Source organism: Mycetomoellerius zeteki, unplaced genomic scaffold (assembly GCF_001594055.1).
Source record: "Mycetomoellerius zeteki isolate Tzet28-1 unplaced genomic scaffold, Tzet1.0 scaffold106, whole genome shotgun sequence".
NCBI lineage: Eukaryota > Metazoa > Arthropoda > Insecta > Hymenoptera > Formicidae > Mycetomoellerius > Mycetomoellerius zeteki.
In genome coordinates, this window is record NW_017255975.1 from 2,513,131 (window position 1) to 2,535,971 (window position 22,841).

The 22,841-nt window shown below is 30.7% G+C and overlaps 2 protein-coding genes across 5 annotated transcripts in view; one reads left to right on the top strand and one right to left on the bottom strand.

The window, feature by feature from the left end:
* Positions 1-3,620, bottom strand: part of LOC108724701 (aquaporin homolog protein drip) — a 34,625-nt gene extending 31,005 nt beyond the window's left edge. The window contains exons 1-2 of one of the 2 annotated variants that reach the window (XM_018451261.1): positions 3,137-3,620; positions 1,035-1,158 (exon numbers count right to left, since the gene is read on the bottom strand). In XM_018451261.1, coding sequence (XP_018306763.1) covers positions 1,035-1,158; positions 3,137-3,238 — 226 coding nt within the window. In that variant the 5' untranslated portion in view covers positions 3,239-3,620. Of the gene's footprint in view, positions 1-1,034; positions 1,159-1,388; positions 1,643-3,136 lie in introns of those variants that run through there. The other variant, XM_018451269.1, reaches the window with a different exon arrangement.
* A 6,321-nt stretch (positions 3,621-9,941) lies between these two features.
* LOC108724691 (aquaporin AQPAn.G) lies at positions 9,942-17,971 on the top strand. 3 transcript variants are annotated; one of them, XM_018451246.1, is made up of 6 exons: positions 9,942-10,231; positions 14,908-15,165; positions 15,780-16,064; positions 16,402-16,611; positions 17,549-17,636; positions 17,707-17,971. In XM_018451246.1, exons 2-5 carry the CDS (start codon positions 14,908-14,910, stop codon positions 17,585-17,587), a joined length of 792 nt encoding a protein of 263 aa, XP_018306748.1. In that variant the 5' UTR covers positions 9,942-10,231; the 3' UTR covers positions 17,588-17,636; positions 17,707-17,971. The 3 variants fall into 3 exon arrangements, with proteins under 3 accessions (XP_018306748.1, XP_018306739.1, XP_018306729.1); XM_018451237.1 differs by having other exon boundaries at positions 17,549-17,971; XM_018451227.1 differs by lacking the exon at positions 17,549-17,636.
* Positions 17,972-22,841: the final 4,870 nt, after the last annotated feature.

The following is a 22,841-nucleotide window of genomic DNA, read 5'->3' on the forward strand; positions in this document are numbered from 1 at the left end:
ATTCACAATAATATTTTATTATCGTTATAGAATACTCGGTAAAATACTTAATTATAATGCTACTAAAAGTTTGAAATACGTTACGTATTTGTGGTAAAGTTACAGTTTCTTTTCGCAATACGGGCAAGAATATAACAATAAAAAGATTTATTTGTTACAAATAAAGATATGTTAAAAAATACTTGGATATTATGTTTTGTTCAATAAATACAACAATTGTAAAGATTTTATTGTAAAAATCACTTTACGTGATATTGTAATTTGATACACAATTTCAAAATGAAAGGATTAAGAATTAAGATCGTAGCAAAATGTTTATGCATTATATTGTTTTTATATGTTTAACCCTGGATTTTCCTGAGAGATGAAGAATTTAATTAAACGGAAAATCGCCTCGTAATCTCTTTCTCAAGATATGACACGCCATTTAATTACATGTAATTGCATAATAATCTGCAGCGATGCGTTCATGCGGATACGTCGCCAACGAACGTTGTGCTGCCGGAAACGCATTCCTTTGTATTTTCATATATTTATGCACATAAATGATTCGGAGAACTTCCGCGGGATTGATAAATGATATGATTTCCTGCAGAAAAACCGCATGAAGCGTATCATACCGTGTCGAAGTTTAGCTATTAAATTGTTAACTCATCCGTGAATTCGTATAAATTTAAAAACATAGAGTGATATATGTAAGCGTATTTAACGCTAAATATGGCAAGATAGCGAATTTTTTAAGATTAAAAATAGTAAAAAAAAATAGTAAAAAAAATAAAAATTAAAATAAACAATTAAATATGAGCCTTTGGAGAAATTTATCAGGGATATATATCAATCTTATGCGCGTTAAAATATAGATTTCTTTAAATTCAAAAGAAATAAAACAGACAACTGAGAGTCAAGCGCAGTAATTGGAGCGCAAATTATTTATTCTTCATATTCTCCTTAGTAACATATAATAGTAATTCAAATTTTATAGATTTCATTCTTCGTGCAAAATTAAATATAAAAGGATATTGCAGTGGACTCACGTCGATGTCGTTCTTGAGCGGATCTGTCCTCATCCTCCTTGGGCATCGATGATGCATGCTGCTGCACTCGGTCATTTTCCACGTATCCTTCGGGAAACACCGTGGAAACATTCATGCCGTGTTTCTGGAATTGCAGGATTTAATTACGATCAGTAAGTCCTTGATCCTTGAGTCGACAGTTCTCGAGCGTTCCTCTCACTATTCATGTTTCTTCGAATATTAAAGTGTTATTCATTTCCGAGGATATATAGATTTTCTGATATTATAATAAAATATAAAACATAAATTTTTCTACATCACTTGAAGAGATATGTAAATATTTCACGTCTTATTTATGTTATTATACGTCATTACCATTGTTTCAATCGTAAATCTCAGATTGCCCCTTCTCATCTCGCGATACGAAATGTTGCACAAACGTGAACGATACGTTAATGACGTAAATAGAAACAGGAAATCGATATCAATCTGGAGACACACGGTAGTGTCTCGGTTAATGATACACTGTGATTTATTGCGTCTATCTGGGGTTTGAACAAGAAGCTATATAACAAGTATCTCGACTATTTCACGGATGTCTCGCCACGTAACTACTCTTTAACTCTTTATTGAGGTTCTGAACGTATTAGAATGGTTGCTAATTCGCCCTCTAAATCCGACTTCATTAGCGATTCTTTGTCAACGTATCATTGATCGTATATACAAGATCAACGGAGAAGATTGAAGAATCTTTTACAATAAAATAAAAAATAATAAATTATAATAAAAAAAATTATTTCTTATGTTTTCTGTTAATTTCAACACTGACGTATATTTTATTATTTAATTTTAAAGAAAAGTTTACCAAATCAAATATTACACTTACTTTTCTTTCATCACAATTAATAAATTAATGTAATTGTTAAAATCAAATTTGCAAAAATAATAATTAATAAAAAATTAATTAAAGATAGATACGTAAAAGGTAATAAAAAATAAAGATAGATACGTAAAAGATAATAAAAAAAATAAGAAAGAATGGCAGAAAATTTTCTATCCTCATAATATTGTTCCGTTTTATTGTCGCGAAAATTACCATTATCCACACTCGAATGGCTTTAGAGTTGATTAGTTGCTTGGTGAAAACCTAGTTAGCGTATGGCCTCTAGTTCGAGAATGTCGAGAAGAAATAGAAAACTAAAAATTTGCAATGTGTAAACCTTGGAAATTGCACAAAATGCATTGAAGATTTGCATAAGTAGCAATGCCTAAAAACTTTCTCTTCTCTCTCTCTCTCTCTCTCTCTCTCATTTTATTATCTTTAGCTGCAGACCTAAATCAAACAATATATATCGCAAAACACAAATTCTGACTCAGACTTCTGGTATAACGATAAGACACTTCGTACTGCTTGTATTATTGCATCATAATTATCTCAACCTTTATTGCCTACGAAAGTCGGTATTTAAACAAAAGAGCGTCTTATCTTTCGTTTGCGAAAGTTACGAAAATCGAATATACAACAAAACTGATAATAGCGATAATTCATTTTAAGGTATGTCCAGACTATCGAGCCAAAACTCGAGCCAAATCTTGAGCCGCGAGTATTTCGGTAAACATTTGTTATGCGATTCGGCAAAAAACAATAAATGTTAGTCGAATTGCTCGAAATTCGGCTCGAGTTTCGGTTCGATAGTCTGGACACACCTTAAGATATCATTACCCGTACTTATACATATATTATACATATATTTAAATATTAATTTTTGATTTTACATCAAAATCATAATCGATGTAAGTTGGGATTAATGTTTAGTTCCAAAAATACATCTATTTAGCGTATTCATACATGTAATATATACAATATAATTAAACGATATTTTATTTCTGTGAATTTTTGAACCGTCTAAAATTTTGTAAAATTTCATAAGAAGTTATTTATAAAGCTGTAAAATTATTTATAAAATATTATAGGATAAAGTGTAGAATTAAACTAAAAAAATTCAAATTAGACATTTAATAAATATTAAATTCAAATAAATTGTAATCTCATTTATGAATTCCGACGTGCGATAATTGACAGCCATTTAGTTCTTAAAAATCGATAAAAATGGTAAACTTACTCCCAGACGTCGATTTAAGCCAAATCTCCTGGCGGTCGAGTTGTAGGCCAGGAATTCACGCCACAGACTCAGATAAGTCTTACCACCCCCAGGACGCGACATCCCCTAAGCTCTGCAACCTATCCACCACCTGTCGCCTCCGTCAGCCATCTACTCTTCGAAACCGGCTAACCGACGGATTGTCCTCGTTTAGGACCCGCCAGAATTAACCTCACGAAGGTGGTGACCAACGAACGACCACTGAAAGAATCCGCTGTGATCCTCGACTACCCCGAACTCGCCGATCCGACGTAACATTCAAGTGGCGAGGGTGGTGGTGATAATAGTTAGTACACGTGACGACCTTGACAGCGACCTCACCAAGTTGCGTGACGCTGTGATGATCGTTCTGTTCGCAATGTTCCGGTCACATCGGTCTGCTTGCATCGACCTCGATACCATTACCATTGTCCCAACAAATTGCTAATAAAATCATAATCGAAAGAATCGCGATATTATTATCGAATTAAATTTTCAGAATAAAAGAGCGATCGTACCGATCAGTTAAGGATGATTTTTTGATATTTCTAATATCAGCAACACCTTATAATTGTATAAACGAAATTGCTTCCCGTAATTTTATAAATAATTAAATATTATATAATCTCTCTTTTCCTTTTCGATTTTTGTTATTAAATAGTTTTGTATTTCCTTCTTCTTTTGCTTTATCTCTCTCTTTCTCTTTTTCGCTCTGCTATTCTTTTATATCTTTTAATTTTCTTCTTATTTTTTCTTTTTAGATGAAATTCTGTATTTTTTAATTTTTCTTCTTTTTCTTCTTTTTTTCTCTTCTTTTTTCCTTTCATTAGATATCACAGACGCGCGCTTCACTCGCGCTATTTAGCTTTTTACTTTTTTTTACAATTGCTTAAATGTATACAATTAATATTACATTTTAACTCCTCGATATACATAATTGTCAAAATATGCAATGATAGCTGCTCACAAAGTAAGAGCAAAGAAAGAACTAATCAGCGTCGCAAAAAAGAGTCAACAATAAATTTTAAGATTTTCTAAAGAATTTCGAAATATTTGAGAGAGTATTGACTTAATATATATTTTTAAAGAATGAAACTGATAAAATCTCATAGACCTTATTCTTAAAAAATATCGCACATGAAAATATCAGAGAAATCTATAATATGTATAATGTAACGTATATTATACATGGAAAAAAATGTTCTGCTCGAATTAAATAGTAGTTTTCTGGTGAAAAATGCATGAATTTTCTGGTTAAATTTATCAGAATTCTAGTTGAGAGAACTGGAGTTCTGGTTGATATAATATTTCTGGTATAATTTACTAAAATTCTTATTTTTACCAGAATAGTTATATTAATCAGAATTCTAGTTATCTCGACTAGAGTTTTAATTGAAATTTAAGCAGAAAATTCTGATTTGTTCATTTTCAACCAGAAAATTTTTTCAGTATTGGATCGTGTGATATTTTTCGAGAATCAGGCTTTAGGTGAGAGAAATATTTTGGCACGCCTAAACATTTCAGTTATATTTCTCTTCTATCGTATGACTCTTGGCCTTTCACACAAAGGTGTATAAACAGTAAGTACTATATCAAGGCCACAGATAAGATTCCGTTAGTAATGGCAGCGATCTCCGACCGCGGACTTCCGGTCATCGCAATGGCCAATTATTCTCGCAGTTTATTTAGATTACGTCTGTAATATCATTTGCAGCTGAGTCGAGACTTTTATTTAATTTTCACGATGTTAATAACATCGAAGCAATCTCGTTTTTTTCTGAATAAAGTTTATAGAGATTGTTTCAATCCTTCATTAATTGATGAACTCCTTTAAATTAAATTAATTTAATTTATCTTTACGCGTAACACATAATTACGTCATCCTTCTTCAAAGCTGTCCATACTATTCTAATCGTTAAAAGTGAGAATTAATTAACAAACTAATTTTCAATGTTGCAAGATGTCTTTGTAAAAATATCTTAGCTGTATCATTTTCAAAATTTGCGATTAAGATCAGACGAAGGATTTAGTTATCAAAATTTATATCAAGTCCTCCTCGCAGTTCTTCCTGATGTTCTATTTCGTAGCCGTTGATCAGCATTATGGCAATATGGTGAGTTCGCGTGCAGATAAAACCGCGACAATTAGCATACGTGAGGTCAACCGATGGTCGCGATGAACATGGAATACGTCATACCTGCAGTTTCTTGCACCCATAACGATTGGTTTGCGACGCGCCGCAGGAAAGCTCGCGGAAGTCGCATAATTGTACATGCCAATCTGCGAAAAACGCTATGTCTTACCTCTATCACAAAAAATTTTTAATCATTCGCCTAAAGAGATATTTACGTCGAACTCTAATACCGCTGGGTGCCTTTTCAGACATAAGAGTCCATCTGTCATCTTCAAACGTTATGACGAAATACGCAAGTTTATTTGAAAGGCAAATATCTCTTTGTCGCTCTAATTGGCGCGCGAATTTATTTCTGGGATATTTACGACTTCTCATGTTGCAGCAATCTAGATAGAATAATGCAGGTCGATCTTTCAATCTCACGCACGCCTAGTTCTTTGAGATAAAACGAAGATTGACACGTGTTCAGATGCCTGGTTTCCCTCAAGCTGTCTCCTTAAAATCCAACATAAAACAGTGTCTGACGAAACTGTTTTGGGTCATATAAACTTCCATCTGTACCTGATATCTATCTAAATCAGAAATTACATCGCAATTTAATGAAATCGTAGAATTTATAAATTAAGAAGCAGATATAAAACGAGGAAAAAATGAAAAATTAAGAGAATTAAATAAAATAACAGTAATAACTATTAATTACGACAAGAATATAGAAAATATATGATAAATGTGTATAGAAAATTTAATATGATAAACGTTACAAATATTCCTTATCGTGAAACTTTATAGATGATAAATAGATGCGATGACATCCGGATCTCGATTCATATGCAAGAAAATATCGATCGTGGTTTTATTACGATCAAGGCGACTTTTTCGGTCGAGTTAGTATCACAATCTGTCCGTCATTTTGACTTAAAACGCGACACAATCAAATTTATGTGTTTGTATTTGTACTTGCAAGTTACATGTAGTAATATATGTACGTTATCCGTCGATTTTAGGTCAAACTGGTCATCTTAATTTCGGTGCTTGATGGTTCAGTTAATGACTTTGGATTGAGTCTAGAGCGCTGCGACAAGATCGGACAGAGAATGAAAAAAAGGATTGCTCGTTCACGTGCGAGGTCCATTGATGGTAAGTTTATGGATATAAAAACGATCAACAATAAAGAGTAATAACCCACCCACATAGTTTAGCTACGATTTTAAATGCCACTATCCTAAGTAGCAAAGTGACGTCAAGTGTGACGTCTTAATAACATTTTAATGACATCAATAAAACGTTATTAAAACGTCACCTTGCTGCTTGAAACTCTACAGTTAATTCTTCTAATATTATATTATGATATGTGTCATTAATACCTAATTTTTAAATTATTGATCTGATTTAACATTTTAATATTAATGATAATATTAATGATAATTAATATTGTTTAATGATTTACTTAATTTTAATATTATTGATGTTAAATTAAATTGGTTCTCTTTTATTACTTTTATAGATATTTATCTATATTTGTTATAAAACAGTTAAAATACAGTTAAAATCTAACAACTCGTTCTTAAATTCGTTAGTATACAAAACGTTGACACGTATCTCACACACATTCTTAGTCGATGGAAGGACAAAACGATGAGGTAGTTGACAGCAACCATCACGTGAAAAAAAGCGGTAATGACTCGGCGATGACGATGACGATCTTGTCGTACAGCTTCGCGGAATGTACTCGAGAAACACAAGATGATTCATCTGCTTTTGGCGAACAAATCAGAATTGTGTCTGTGTCACCGACCTCGCGTTATTATTTTGTCTATTCAATTCTTATATATTTCAAATATATCATTTTCAACAAACAAATATGCAGATTCGCAACAGATAGATATTATTTCATAGAATTAATTAACGGAAAAATTACTAAGTTTATTTTCTTAAACTTTATTGAGTATTTTTTATAGTAAATTTATTCTATCTTTGTTGACTAATTCTTAAGAAAATCTTTTCCTATTATTTTAATATTTCTCTTTTGTAGTTACTTTTTGTAAGTACTTTACTTTTACTTACTTTATAGATACTTTTTATTATCCCTAACAAAAGTTCTCGAGTTTCTCGTGGTTTTCTCTCTTGTCAGTCTCGCTTGCCACAGCGTTATAATACATAATAAATATGCACACTTGCAGTTGAGCTGCATAAACCTTGATTCAGCGCCCAGATGACAACACGGCCAAGAACTCAGCTGCGCGGCAATGACAACAAATTCTAACAATACGACTCTCTTACGCGACATATGCACCGTCATGTTTGCATTATGCAGCCCCAAGCACGTTGCTATTCCATGTTGCACAATTGTGCTCTCTCTATCTCTCTCTCTCTCTCTCTCTCTCTCTCTCTCTCCTCCCCCCTGCTTTAGACGAAATAATACGAAGCTTGAAGGAACGCTTTGTTCGAAGCCGACGCTATTTAATTCCTCCGATGGTTAATTGGCTTATTCGTGGTAATTTTGCGTCTCACTAGAATACCATGGTTAGAAACAATGGCGAATGAAATACAGCGTGTTAATTCCGCATCATTGTCGCAATTACAATCATCGTGCGAACGGATACTGCAGATAAAATCTTTTGATACGTTTACAAATTATACGTGTGTTTAATTTTTATTATTCATAACTGAATTCAAAGTGTTCAGATATTCAAAACAAAATTACAGCCAATTTTATAAAAAATTTTGCAGATATTAAACGAGTACCATAAATTTTATATCTATCAGCTATTCAAACTTGTGCGAGCGCGAGATTCAGCATAATGAAAATATGGATGATTGTGTGCGAGATGAATCGCATTTCGGATTACACAAATCAATCAAGAGAATGGCTACTTAACATTTTCTTGCGTCGCATGACATTTATCACCGCCCCCGCGTTTTCTGAGTGCCATCAATTATACACCAATTGTCTTAATGGTACTTGGCTTACTCGCGCAATTAGTTTAATAAGACAAAAGAAGAATACTGCGCAAAATGATACTAATATTTTATAAATATTGATAATATTTCTTAACGTAAGAAATTTTTATATTTGTTTTTCTTATTCTTCCGGAAAATAACATAATTTTGATAGTTAATAAAAATGTTAAAGCAATTCTTTTACATTTTTATTAAAGAATTACATTATTTTCTATAATAATTTAATCACCTCCTTCTAATTATCTACTTTTTTCTTCGTTACTTTTACAAATAAATCGTTTAGCAATTGAAAAATATTAGTCCCAAAGGGACAATATAAAAAAAGATAAGTGGAAAATTAACAAAAAAAAATTAAATCATAGAATTTAATCATAGGTTAAGCCTACAATGAAATCATCGTCTTCAGAGTAGTCGTCACGCTTAGGTGATCCCCCCTTCGTTATGCATCGCGTGCATCGCAAGGAAGTACCGTTGAAACCGTACTTTCCTTTTCCTACCGGGAAAACACCATTTCCGATTATACGTTTTAGGTATGATCGAAAGAATGCTAAAGGCAAAAAGGCTATTTGCTACCGCAAAAATTGCGCCGTGTCGTTCCGCATCTCCGCTGAAAATCATTTAGAATATCTGAACATTTACATTTACGTATGTATATACTGATTTATGTTTACGTCAATGCAAAAATATCTAGTTATATTAAAATATTGTACGGTACTTTGAATTTTTTATTGGTTCAGATTTTTAAATATTTCAGGCGATGTAATCATTTTAAAACGAGTTTCGCTCCTTTCTTTTCTAACTTCTTGAAACGATCGTATTTCACAATGGACCGACAAAAAAGATTGTGATGCAAAGGTCAAGAGATGAATCGGAAACATGCCTGAATAAAAAAAAACAAGCTGTTTTGTATTACGTAGTCTCTCCAAAGAAATCGAGCAATTTTACATTTCAAAAAAGTATGTAGTTTACAAATATATTCCACAAATATATTATAAGTAAGTAGTTTACAAATATATTCCAGATTAAGATATACTTCTCACAACAGATAAGTTTTTAAATAAAATTTTCTTGAGAGAGAGATCGTTTACTCAGGATTTGATATTTATTTAATTTTTCTAAAATTGAATAAATAAAGTTTCCATTCATGATCTTATCAACGTTGCAAACATAATATTTTCGTAGATAACAATTTTATCAACGTCATCGTTTTACCGCGAAAGATAAAAAAAATTTTATCTTTTAAATAACTACAGGAATAATTTTTACATTTATGTGAATCATTCTTTTAAATGCACTTCTAACTTTTTGTTTATTCAAAATTAATTTTGTTTAAATAAAAATTTAAAGTTTTTTTCTCAGAAACTATTTAAATTCTTAAAATCCAGGTTTTCTTTTTAATCGCGAATATCTTGCTTAAAACATTCCTTAAAAGAATTTAAAAGAATTTTTTATTTTATATGAAATTTACCTTGAAGCCGAGATCATTGACTGTTATTTTATCGGCACGTTTCCGGAAGTATAAGTCCTCGCGCAATAAATCTTTATTTATCAAAACGTGTATGTACATACACATTTCACGCATGGACTCGTCTACGTTGTTTGTGTTCATGCACTCGCCACTTTTAACCGTGATATCCCTACTACTTTGCTGTTCGCCTGCCGGTAGAATTACTAGTACGGATACCTATCTACGTGAGGCCCGACCGGCCCGAGAGCCCAGCTTGCGACAGTTGTCGTTCGGTCGCTCTCAAGGAGTCATCTCAGTTTCGCTGGTTCCTTTTAAAGGACTCTTTTTAATAAAAGAAAGAATAAAGAATTCTTTTAAATAAAACAATCTTCGGAGGCATCTCAAAGGACTCGACGAAATTATCAAATAACATTTTACGCACTTTCAAGTACTTGTCAAAGGACTCTTAGGAAACTGTTAACAAAACTAGGGAGAATTTATTAATCGATTACACGTGTTAGTTCCAGATTTTGAGGTGAGTTGACATTTATTCATCATTTTTAACTTTATTTATGTTTATTATTTATTCCCCTTACTATACATTTATATTTATAATATTTATTTTATTTATCGTATATTTATTTAATTTAGTCATAAGTTTTTAGTAGCATATAATAAAGATAGTATAATGATAAAGATAGTATTTAGTAGGTATAATAAAGAAATGTAGTAAAAACTAGATATATGATTGTTAAAATTAAGAATACATACTCACACACGCTAAATGAGTCAGTTTCTCTTTTTTTAGATACTGACTAACTTTAACGTGTGTTATTTAATTTATCTAACTTTAGTGTTATCTTATATATTTAACATATTATACATATTATATAAAACAGCACATAATTTGCCGAAAAAGCTTTGATATAAATAATAATAAATATATAAGACGAATTTTTCGTATCAAAAAAGCATATCTAAATCATAATTTCGACCGCCTTTGAAAGTCCGAAGCACAAATTGCGTTACGTTAGACGCAGAATGAAACGTTTGCAATTCGAATCAAACTAGCATTTAACGCAACGTACGTATGCCAATCATGGTCTCTTCTGGTAAATACGTGACGTTCATATGAACGTCTCAGCTATTTTCTCTATTTTATCGTGCTATTTTATCGTTGTTTTCACAAAAGTCATGCACCATGTTTTTCCATTATTTTGAGTATCTCCACCATCAATGAATGCTCACGCAGGTTTCAATTTTGAAAGGAAAAATCATCAATTGATATTAGTAGAAAAATGTGAATCGTTATATAAATTATATATTATTTTTGCAAAAGCAATTTATTTTATTAAATAAATTATTAATTAAATAATTCACTATAGATTGACTACGCAACTGTTGTGTAAATTAGAATATTTTTGAAATAAGTGTAAACAATTGGATTTAATTAAGGATTAAATAAAAAAATACGATAAAAATTTAATTGAAACTTTGATCTCGTAAATAAGGATGAGAAATCGAGATATAAATAAAAATTTATGTAATAAAATTATATAAATATAATACTTTATGTGTGTGTGTGTATATATATATATATATACATAAATAATCGGAAAAATGATTTAAAAATTAAATATAAAACTGACTGGAAATGAATTATATAAATTATTTAAACAATTTGTAGCAATTATGTAACAATTGATATGTACTGAAAGAATGATTTGAAAATTAAATTTAAATCTGTCTGAAGAAAAATTAAAACTGATGTATTTAATGATTTTAATACAAATTTAATTTTTAAAAAGTCCTAAATTCCAAGATAAAATTCCATTAATTTAATTTAAGCCAAATTAAGGCCTTCGCCGATGAACGATGCAATGAAAAGGCTATTATAGCTTCAGCTTAAAGTGGAACGAGTGGATGACCAGTCGGACATGGTCAATCGTCGATCGATCCTTTAAAGGGATCGAGAAGAAATCGTATAGTGTCCACTGAGAAACATAAACGGAAAAATAAAATGAGTGAAGGGGAAAAATCCTGACAAGACCATATAGGGATAACGATCTCTCTAACGGTCACCGATAAATCACTGGAGGATCTAACGGGTGATTTATGCTTCCGAATCAACCGGTCTTCGCTTTCGCGGAACGGTCGGCGGCAATCGTAAAAGAACGAATCCAAGGTGGATGGTAGAACGGGGGGAAGTTTTTATTACCGCCAGGTGGAAGGCAATATCGATAATCGTAAGGTAAAGGATCTTTTTTGTTCGCCATCGAATGTAGCGAAGCGTGTGAAAAGGAAGCCAAAAGAGGCGGTATGAAAGAATAACAAAAACTCGTAATAGAAAAACCGATGGAACAAGAACGGTTGGAAACCTTCGAGATTTATCTATTTATAGCACATTCATGTTACACCGTTTCTGTTATAGCAACCGTTTGATTGTTGACAGATGATTAAAATAATTGATACTGAGGCTGCGTTCCGATATTCACTGCCAATACTGAAAATCTATAGTGTACGTAATGTATACTATAGATTTTCAGCACTGGCAATAAATATCGAAATGTAACCTAAGACTGTTGTTATATATATGAAAAAATTTAAATATTCTTTCAAGAATTTTGAAGCGCTCACAAGTCATAAAACACTTATATAACATGGAATTTTGTTAAAGTATTAAAAATTTAACCAGATATATAGCTGAAAATAATTTTGTTGACCCATCAAAACAATCATGTAAGACGCTCAAGCATAATGAGTAATATTGTAAAAAGTTTTGACATTCTGTCAATCATCTCGAACGCCTACATAATTATTTTGATGGTTAAACAAAACTATTTTCAAATCTATACCTACTTTAGCAAAAATCGTTCTTTTCATATAGTCTTAACAAAAATGACAATACATTATAATTACGTTATAATTACATTAAGCAGATATAATAAGAATTAAAGTCATACAAATTCAGAATTTTCAAAAGTGTTAAAATTATATTTTTAAATATAAATTATATGCACAATATTAAATAAATAAGTTAATAGCACATCTCATAATATCTCTAAATTTAGATTTTCATCTTGTGGAATTTTCGAGACAATTTTTTCGAGTGATCGTTTGTATTTTTAAGTCATTTTTTTATTAGTACAATTTCCGTGCAGAGAACTACTGGCACAAATAAAAAATAATCGTTTAATGTATTAGTACGTAATTCGCGCCAACAACAACATGGACTTGCGTTTTCCATTTGATTAAAATTCACAGTATAAATAAATACATTTACAAAAACATAAACTCCGCAATCGCATAATAGCAACCAAATAAATGGAAGGAGAAATAAATATCAACGCAATAAGAAATAATGATTTGATTCAAACACAGAATTCCAGCGTACTGTCGCACGCTTTTATATTAACGTGCGAATGTAAACTGCTTTTACAAGCCGGTCAAATTGCTGGTGTGGCGGAATTTATTAATTCAGTTAATAATGCCACACGAATAAAATACACAAATAGCGACAGAAAGTCGCACGAAACTTTAGAAAATATGATGAACGACGATATATTGATACTCTCGAAAATTTTAGCTTAAAAAAGACTTGAAAACGAAAAATTTATTTTCAAATAAATCCGGTTCTTTTCGGACCTATCGGACTTCGTAACGGTACGATTTAGCAAATCGGCCGTGTAAGCGACAAATAGTTTTATGACAGAGTCGGGCGGACGCGAAGGAAGAACAATCTCGGACTGTGACATCATCTGTAAGATCAGATCATCTCGGCTCACGACTTTAGTAATGACGCCTATATAATTACGTAATCCGCGTACTAAATGGAATTTTTGGAAGGCAACTCGGTTGTCCCTGACGACGGTTTGCTTAAAGCATTTATCGGGGAAATAAATCGTATGATGAACGAAATATAATGATGAATCACGAAAAAAATCACAGCTGAGAAATAAACTTAAGTAAGACACTAAAAACAAATCCAGTTCTCACATTCTTTGTTCTAAAGAAGATATTGATATTTTAAAAAAATTGTAATAGATAATAATAATGATACAAAATTGTAGTAATAAATTATAGAATACATATAGAGATGTTTAAATATGTGAACTTTTAACTTCGATTGGAAGAGAAAAACGCAGCTGTTTTTAATTAAAAGGTCACCTACGCGCTACGTAGGTGACGATCAGCAAGCTTTGGCGCGATTAGGTAATTCGAACCGATCGTTCGAGGTGAGGATGTGACGATCTACATACGTAATGCAGCCTGTCGAAGCTTTTGTCGCACTCGTAAACCATTGCGTCCTCGATCTACATCCACTCGCCGTCAATCAACGGAACCGCTAAACGTTGCTAAAGAAGTGTTAAAGCTCAAAAAGGAAGTCCATTCTAAATTTCAAACTCTTAAAATGCTTTCGCTTATTCATATTACGTAATGACGATTGCGAATTAAATGTCTTTCGTTTCTTGGAAACGTGCCAAATCTCAATAAAAAAAATATGTGCTTATATATAACGGTATAAGAACTATGTTACGTCAATTGTATAACCCTGAAATAATACTTACCATTTTTTATATTGTTCTTTAGATATGTTGTAAAGCATCGAAAAATACTAGACTCATATTTTTTTATCTGTTTATTTCAAGAAAAAAGCTTCTAAAAAATGATTTTTTTCATTTTCAACGATTATGTCCGAAACTATGAGATATATGAACAATATTTTATACAAAAATTTTATACTTTTAATAACGGCAGAGTATTGATATTTTTCGAAAATGTCAAATATTTTTTATTTACCTTCACCTTCAGAAGTTGTTCCGATCCCTAAATCTTGAGATAGGCAGATAAAAAGAATCTAACACTTTTTAATGTTCTACAATTTACAACATATCTAAAATTCATTAAAATTGGTAAGTGGACAATTCTGACGGTTTTCTTATAAGACTAAAATTAAATTTTTTTATTGTTCAAAGATAAATATTTTTATTTTCTATATTCTCTCGAATGTTTTTTTTTATAACTTCGTTCCTAATTTTATTTTTGGTAATTATGCAGTATAAGGGACCATCCTCCAATGACCTTGACTTTGACATATGTTGTCAAGGTCACTCGGGGTCATGACCTTGACAACATATGTCAAGGTCAAAGTCATTGGAGATTGGTCTCTTATACTGCATAATTACCTTATTTTTTACTTACACATCTCAGATGGTGAATCTGAAAAACGCCTTGGGTGCTGATGAGCTTACGGATAAGAAGGTCGGTCTTCCTCGCGCTCTTCTGGCAGAATTTTTAGGCACCTTATTACTCAACTTCTTCGGTTGCGGTGCCGTGGTGACCGGAGATGTTACCGCCATCAGCTTGGCCTTCGGTTTGACGGTAGCGTGCGCAATTCAAGGGATAGGACACGTCTCCGGAGGTCATGTCAATCCGGCGGTCACGCTCGGTCTCGTCGTTATCGGGAAGGTAGTGTTTTATACTAATATTCAATAAAAATTATAGTATTTTTATTGAATATTTAATAATATATTTTATTGAATATTAATTTTATTAAACTTTAATATTAAATTGATTTAATAACATTTGTTCTACCTAAAATCTCTCTGTTCCTGAGTAGTCATCACAATGACTTAAGTAACTAATTAAAGCGCGTCAATCTGATACACTGCAAGTGTATCATATGTAAACTGAGAATCATCTATTATTCCGCAAATGAAATCTATCCTAGAAGAATCCGAAAAACTTGATATCTCGCAATGAAAATTGATCATCCTCTATAAAATTTATCCGGATATTCAAAACAGATATTATATAATAATTCTATTAATAAAAAATTAAATGCTCTGAATATATAATTTAAAACTTAATTCAAATTACATAATTTACATAATTTAATTATATGAATTATATATATATAATCGGAGAAATTATATATATATAATAATGTATATAATTATATTTTATATATATAATTTATCCGATTAATATTGATATCTATTCGTTTCTTTTCTTGCTCTAGTATTTTTTAACCTTTTTCAATTATAATTGAATTAACAAGAGATTCTGATTCCTAACCGCAGGTACCAATTATTAGGGGCGTTTTGTACGTTGTGGCGCAATGCGCAGGTGCTATCGCAGGTTCAGCGATTCTAAGGGCCCTTTCAAATGACAAACTGGAGGAATTTCTAGGCGTGGTGAAGCTTTCTGAAGGGATCACTCCAGTGCAAGGATTCGGCGTGGAGTTCTTCCTTGCATTGATCTTGGTGCTGGTAGTTTGCGGGGTATGCGATGCCGCTAAACCGGACAACAAGGCTATCACGCCCCTTATAATCGGTGTGGCGGTCACCGTCGGTCATCTCGTCGGAGTAAGTACTTCGATTCTGATTACAAAAATAGTTCCTACTTATTTTAAATCTATTTTTCACTTTTATTATATATATATTAAAGAATATATTTAATTTAATTAAACAATCCGACATGTCCAAATTGAATTAAATTGTAATTTAATTCAATCATTTTGCTGTAACATTTATTTTAAAATCGCGTATACTCTAAAATATCGTACAAGTTAGAATTGGTTTCGGAATTAATACTTTATTCCTATATACAATTGCTTAAAAGTCTTAAAAAATGGAAAAAATTTAAGAATTAATTCTGTTTTCGTAACCATTTTCTACGTTTGTAACAATTTTTTATAATTAGGTACCGCGAACGGGTGCGGGGATGAATCCGGCACGTTCTCTGGGCAGCGCCGTGGTGATGGGCGCTTTCAAAGATCACTGGGTGTATTGGGTGGGTCCGATTATGGGCGGTATGGCCGGGGCACTCCTCTACGTGCATGCTATCGGACCCGCCAAGCAACCAGAAGCGCCCGCTAGGACTTATGCCTCCGTCTCCACAGAAGAAAAGGAGGTATATTATACCTCAAGAATGTGAGACCATTTTCAGACACGAATGAAAAATATTTAGTTGTGCTAAGATCTTATAATTTATTCTCAATTTCTTATAAATTTATTAAGTTTTAATTAATTTTTTAATATTCAAAACATTCCTCAATTTCTGTAATAAATTTTCCAATCTTCTAAATAAATAAATGAAAAAAATCATTTGATCATTTTTAGTAATTTTTTAAAATTTGTAATAAGTTCTTAAATCAATTATTTAGTCAAATATTTTTAATTTCTCAATAAATAAAAATTAAATATTTAAATTATGTTTCGAGCTTTCGACTTTTTGTTTCAAATTGTCAGTGTCTGAAGATAGTTGACAAATATAATTTTTAAATATAATGTAAGTCTGGCATCTTCCTATGAATTAACAAGCATTTAATCCGCATGAAAGTCGCTGCACTGAAATACACGCATTTAACTTTTCTCTTATATAAATAATATTATTTATAGAATTTCGATATTTTTTTCTTGATGATAGGACTTTGTTTTAGAAACACAAATAGTTATCCAATTCTTATGAGGTAGAATATTTCAGAATAGAATTCATGCATGCTCATAATGCATAATAATAAAGATACAAAATCATTCTTATATTCCAAAAAGTAGTGAGTTTAGAGAAAAAATTCGTTTTTAAGATAACTTTTCATACACTAATTTTCCTATGAGCTTCATAAATTAAAATAAAGTCAAAAAGAGAAAAATAATCGTCTAAAAATCTTTTAAGAAATGATGGAACACAAGAAACAAATTTGCTTTTTTGAAAAATTTTTTACTACTCCGCACTCTCTTTAATTCTGTACAAAAGCAAGTCTAGCAACTGTTTTGCACTGTGCATCTGAATGTATTATTTCTCGGGATAAGACTTCCACTCTAAGCCCACGATCGTCTCTGTTCCACAGAGGTTCGAGTACATTGACAGCGGACGTGGCGGACTTTAAGATACGAAGATGTCCAGACATACAAGAGCGATCTAGCGATTCGCCCATAATATAGAATTTCCATTTTAAGAAAATAAGAATAAAAAGAGAACGAACATAAAAACATCCTTATTTTACAGCTCCAGACTCTTACCAACAGGAAAAACGTCAGTCCCGCTTGATGCTTTAACCGACTGTAACCATCTTCTTCTGCCAACTCGCCAATCGCCTATCTATGTGATAAGAACTGTCAGACGACTCTTTTATATATATAAAAACCGCGCGTATATTTCAAAACTGAAGTTAATGAAATTGCACAGTTTTATACTGACGGAGTGGTTTTAGAAAAACGTGATCGATTTTTATTTATCATTGAAGATATGTATATAGAACCATTTAAAGACATAAATATTCATATTTCAATCAGCGTTTCGAAATAAAATGTATAATTTTTATGTATTAATTGTATATAATTTTATATACAACTAAATACAATTAAAATTTTTTAAAAGTTCAGTGCAATAGAAGTATTAACGTAACTTAAAAAACTTATGATATTAAAATAACTCAAAAAGCTTTTTTAATGTTAAATAATTTGAGAAATTAATCAAATTAATATGATCACAAAAAGCATTAAACGCCGCTAAATGAATCAAATCGAAAAATGGATTTCCCAAGAAAATTCCGGACTTTATAAAATATTGAAGCGATAAGAGAATCTCTATCTTTGTCTATAATTTTATGCCAATTTATCACAATATTTTTCATTGCACAAACTGAACTTTAAAAATTTAATTATACGACATTCTGATGTAGATCGTCCTATAATCGCGAAAGATAAGAATGTAAAGAAAGCCAAAGAGTTCGTCACGAAATATTTCACTTGCCGATATCTCATGTTGATATCCACATTGAGTGACACAGTCATTTATTGCACAAGATTGTATTTTGATAACATCACTGATAACCGATCAACCTAACTTTCGGCTAAATTTTCTTGCACAATCAGTCATACTTGAAAAATCATGCAATTTGCTTAAACCCACGTATAAAAGTTTCGACAATTGACAATGTTCCATAATTATATTTCAACGAATGTGTTTCTATTAATTTGTATGAAGACTCAAAATTTCCAAATGCTTCTATAATTTATTTTTTAATATTTATTATTATTCTCATTTTATATATACGAAAAAAATTTTCTAATCTTAAATCAACCATTAATAATTTATTTAGTTATTAATTACGATTAATTATGATGTAATAAAGATTAAAAATTCCATCACAATTAAATTAGCTATTTTTTTTTAAATCGTTGTCTTTTCATTTGCTTAGTTATTTGCACATTTGCGTGACTTTTCGATTATTTCGAAATCAATTAGATTAACTCCATGTGTGTTTCGTCATTATTCTGTATTAGAGTTAACTTATAATGATTTTGTTTCAAATTTTGCCCACAATCATCGTAGATATATTCTCTAAAAACATGTCGATACATTTATGCACGAAAGCTTATTTAAAAAATTTGTAAGATATTTGATTAAAAAACACTAATATCTCTTAAAAGTATATCGCAAAAATATCGCGTTTCGTCAGATCATTGATAATCATGACTATTTTGATTTATCATATATATTTTTTATACTGGTAATAAAAATAATGCATTTTTTTCGTAAATATTATAAAAATATTGCGTAATATACGAATATTTATGTGTCAATAAAGATCATTAAAGAATACATATATATTCATCGTAAATGACGTAAATGTGAGTTATATGTAATGTGTTGTACGAAATAAAATATCTAAGTTTTTATACAAATTGTTATAATTATTATTATCTTCTCGCCATAAATGAAACACTATCATGATTATTATATCTGTATGTATTATATATTGTATGTATATTATTATTAAATAATTATATATTAAATTCTTACCTTTTTTCTCTCTTTGAACTATCTGTTTGGATATTTGTTGTTTGGAAAAGGATGGGACGGAGAAGAGGCGCAATAAATATCGCGGTGGACTTTCTAACTTACACATTTTTGTATATTATTTCATATATAGTTCCAAATATTTTGCAGAATGTCAGATAATCTATCATTTAACGAATTATCGTTTTATTATTACAGTTTAACAAAGTAAAACTGAATATGATTACTGTAAACATAATATATATCTATTATAGTTTCATTACCTGTTATGTTCCCAACTTTGTTGGAAATATGCTGACTTACAGAATCAGAGTCCGTTGCACCAATAAGAAAATCAAAAAAAGAAAAAAATAAATTTTAATTATAATATCTACAATTATTCTAAATATAGTAATACAAAAAAAGATTAATTTAATTGTAGATTAAACAGATCACTTTCCATTGACAACTCACGTTAATTTTAAAATCGACTCTAAAAGTTAATTAAATCAATTAACTAAATTTTTTGTTTCGAAAATAATATATATACGTGGGTGGTTCAAGTCTAACCGGAACTTTTTTATTCTTATGTTCATGAGAATAAAAGTTCCGGTTTGACTTGAATCCCCACGTGTGTATATATATATATATATATATATAGTAAAACTACAATCTAAAATAATTAAATTATTCCAACATTTTCATATGTTATTATATCAATATATAATTATGTTGAACTGAATGAATTGTATATTGGTTATATTCAAAAATAGAAAAAGCTTAGCTGATCGAGAAGAAATATTCCGGGCGAATGACAGCTGATTGGTGCAACTGGTTCTGGCTACGTACTAATTCTTAATGCTAAAAAGAAGACGAATCCGATGACTGCGCAATCAGGGGATCATGACTTTTTTTTTTCTTTATTTAGTTAACGAAAGCGAACGTGCGCGAATGAAGGAAACCGTCAGGAGACATGGTATGTACAAACATGTTTTCACAACTGTGATACAGTTCGCAAGTCAGAGCCAATAAAACCATCCAATAGCTGACCTTATATTTACAATTGTTCTCTCATTACGAATGTACCAAGTCGAAATAAAGGATCAAAACAAACAAATAGGATCACAGTTTTTTCTAGAAATCCAAAAAGTGCTTTTCACTTCGAGAACACAGCGTAAATTAAATTTTGCGATATCAAGATAAGTTAGATAAGATAAACTCAATATAATACATCAGAATGTTGCAACTTTTCGAGTTATTCATGGAAAAATAATAAAAATAATTGTATACCTACAAAAAAGATGTCAGATAAAATGAAATCTTTTTGAAATGTACATAATAGGTATCCCGATGCGTTAAATAATTAAAATAATTAACATTCGTCACATTCGCACGATGAATGACTCATTCAAATTATTTTCGATATATCGATTGTTTTCGGATAGAAAGAAAAAAATGAGACATGCGAGAGAAATTTTGATGTGATCTTGATGAAACGAGCGCGATCACCGAGCTCCGATATCATTAAAGCGATTTAATTATAAAAAGTGCTTAAATGAAAAAATGCAACAATATTCTTCCGTAAAAGTATTCTCATACGATCGATTCAGTTTTAATATCTGTATACGTTATCATGGGGTATATTGATGCTGTTAATTTAATTCACTGAAATTCTCATCTTGCACAATTGGAAATTAGCATTATTATTCTAAATATTAAGTATTGTCAAAGTCAAATTGTATTAGGATATGAGAAACATTAAAATATCATATAGTACTTAAGTAAATTAATTGATAACCGTTATATCTCACAATAAGCATTACCATAATTATACAGAGATAGAAGCTCAAAATAAAGAAACTAAAGTCAATTATAGAAGCCAAAATTATAAAAAAATAAAATATTTGGATTCTCTGTTGTAAAGTATATATATATATATATATCAATATTTTAACACATTACTTATGTGTTAAAATATTGACTTAACAAAGTATACTTATAATATATATTATATTATATATTAATATATGCATGTATATAATATATATATATAATATAATAAATATTAATATTTAAAAAATTATTAATATAATATTATATATTAATATAGTATACAGGGTGTCCCAAAAAGGTCGGGACACCTAAATATCTCGGAAAATATAAGTTTTACAGAAAAGTGTTTCAGACAAAAGTTATATGGTTTAAAAATATCTATTTACTGATCCTATCAGTTTGACCTTGGGTTGCGTAGCCAAGGTCAGGTCAAGGTTACATTGATTTTCTTAAATGGAACACCCTATTTTTGATTCAAGAATCTAATAGCTGATGTCGAGAGCTTTCCAAAACGCTATAATGAAATATTTTTTCATGAAGTACTTTTCAAGTTATAATGCTTCAAAGTTACAGTATCGCCGGCACTAGCATTACCCAAGATATGTAATACCACGCGGAGGTTGCCCAGGCGGATTGACATGTCTTTTGTGCTCGGAGAAAGATTGGAGAATAATGCAGCCAATGAAGGTAAGATCGGTCTTGACTGGCCAGTCCCCAAAATTAAATATTTTGGGTAATGCTAATGCCGGCGATACTGTAACTTTGAAGCATTATAACTTGAAAAGTACTTCATGAAAAAATATTTCATTATAGTGTTTTGGAAAGCTCTCGACATCAGTTATTAGATTCTTGAATCAAAAATAGGGTGTTCCATTTAAGAAATATGCAAAAATGGTACAAAACTGTTTTGTTCCCCTTGATCCAATCTACGTCCCCATTGTGTTTCGATCCGTTTTTTTGAGACACCCTGTATATATTGTATAATTTGTAATAATTAAAAACATGTGATTCTAATATACATAATTCAAAAAAATTTGTTTTAATTATCATATATATCTTTATATATCAATATATGTATCATTTTAAAATAATTAAAGTTTAAGCGAGTTTTTTAAATTTGATTTTTCTATTCCTTTATCGTGCAACGTGTTTTAACCAAAAACTTATGTAAAATATGATTGTATACATACAAACTTTTTTATAGACGATCGAAAATTATACAATATACAAATGAGAAGTTACTTTTTCAAGACGTATACATATACCATACATACTTTCTGCAGTTAGTGTTAAAATAATCCATTTATATTTATTAAATGGTTCAAATTTTATATGCGAGATTAATTTTATAATAATATACAATTTTTTATATTTGCTTTATAATTGCAACATTGGCCGCGTTTGGAAACATCGCTCGGATGCCTCCGCGATGCCTCGGATTTATCATCTGTCCTTGTTTAACATTAATGTAAATAAAGACAAATGCTGAATTCGAGGCACGAAGGCATCCAAGCGATGTTTCCGAA

Excerpts from the sequence above, each read along its gene's own strand:
- LOC108724691 (XM_018451227.1), top strand. The coding sequence starts at position 14,908 with ATGGTGAATCTGAAAAACGCCTTGGGTGCTGATGAGCTTACGGATAAG. Across the intron at positions 15,166-15,779 it reads GTCTCGTCGTTATCGGGAAG|GTACCAATTATTAGGGGCGT; the intron begins GTAGTGTTTTAT and ends TCCTAACCGCAG. Across the intron at positions 16,612-17,706 it reads TCTCCACAGAAGAAAAGGAG|CTCCAGACTCTTACCAACAG; the intron begins GTATATTATACC and ends CTTATTTTACAG.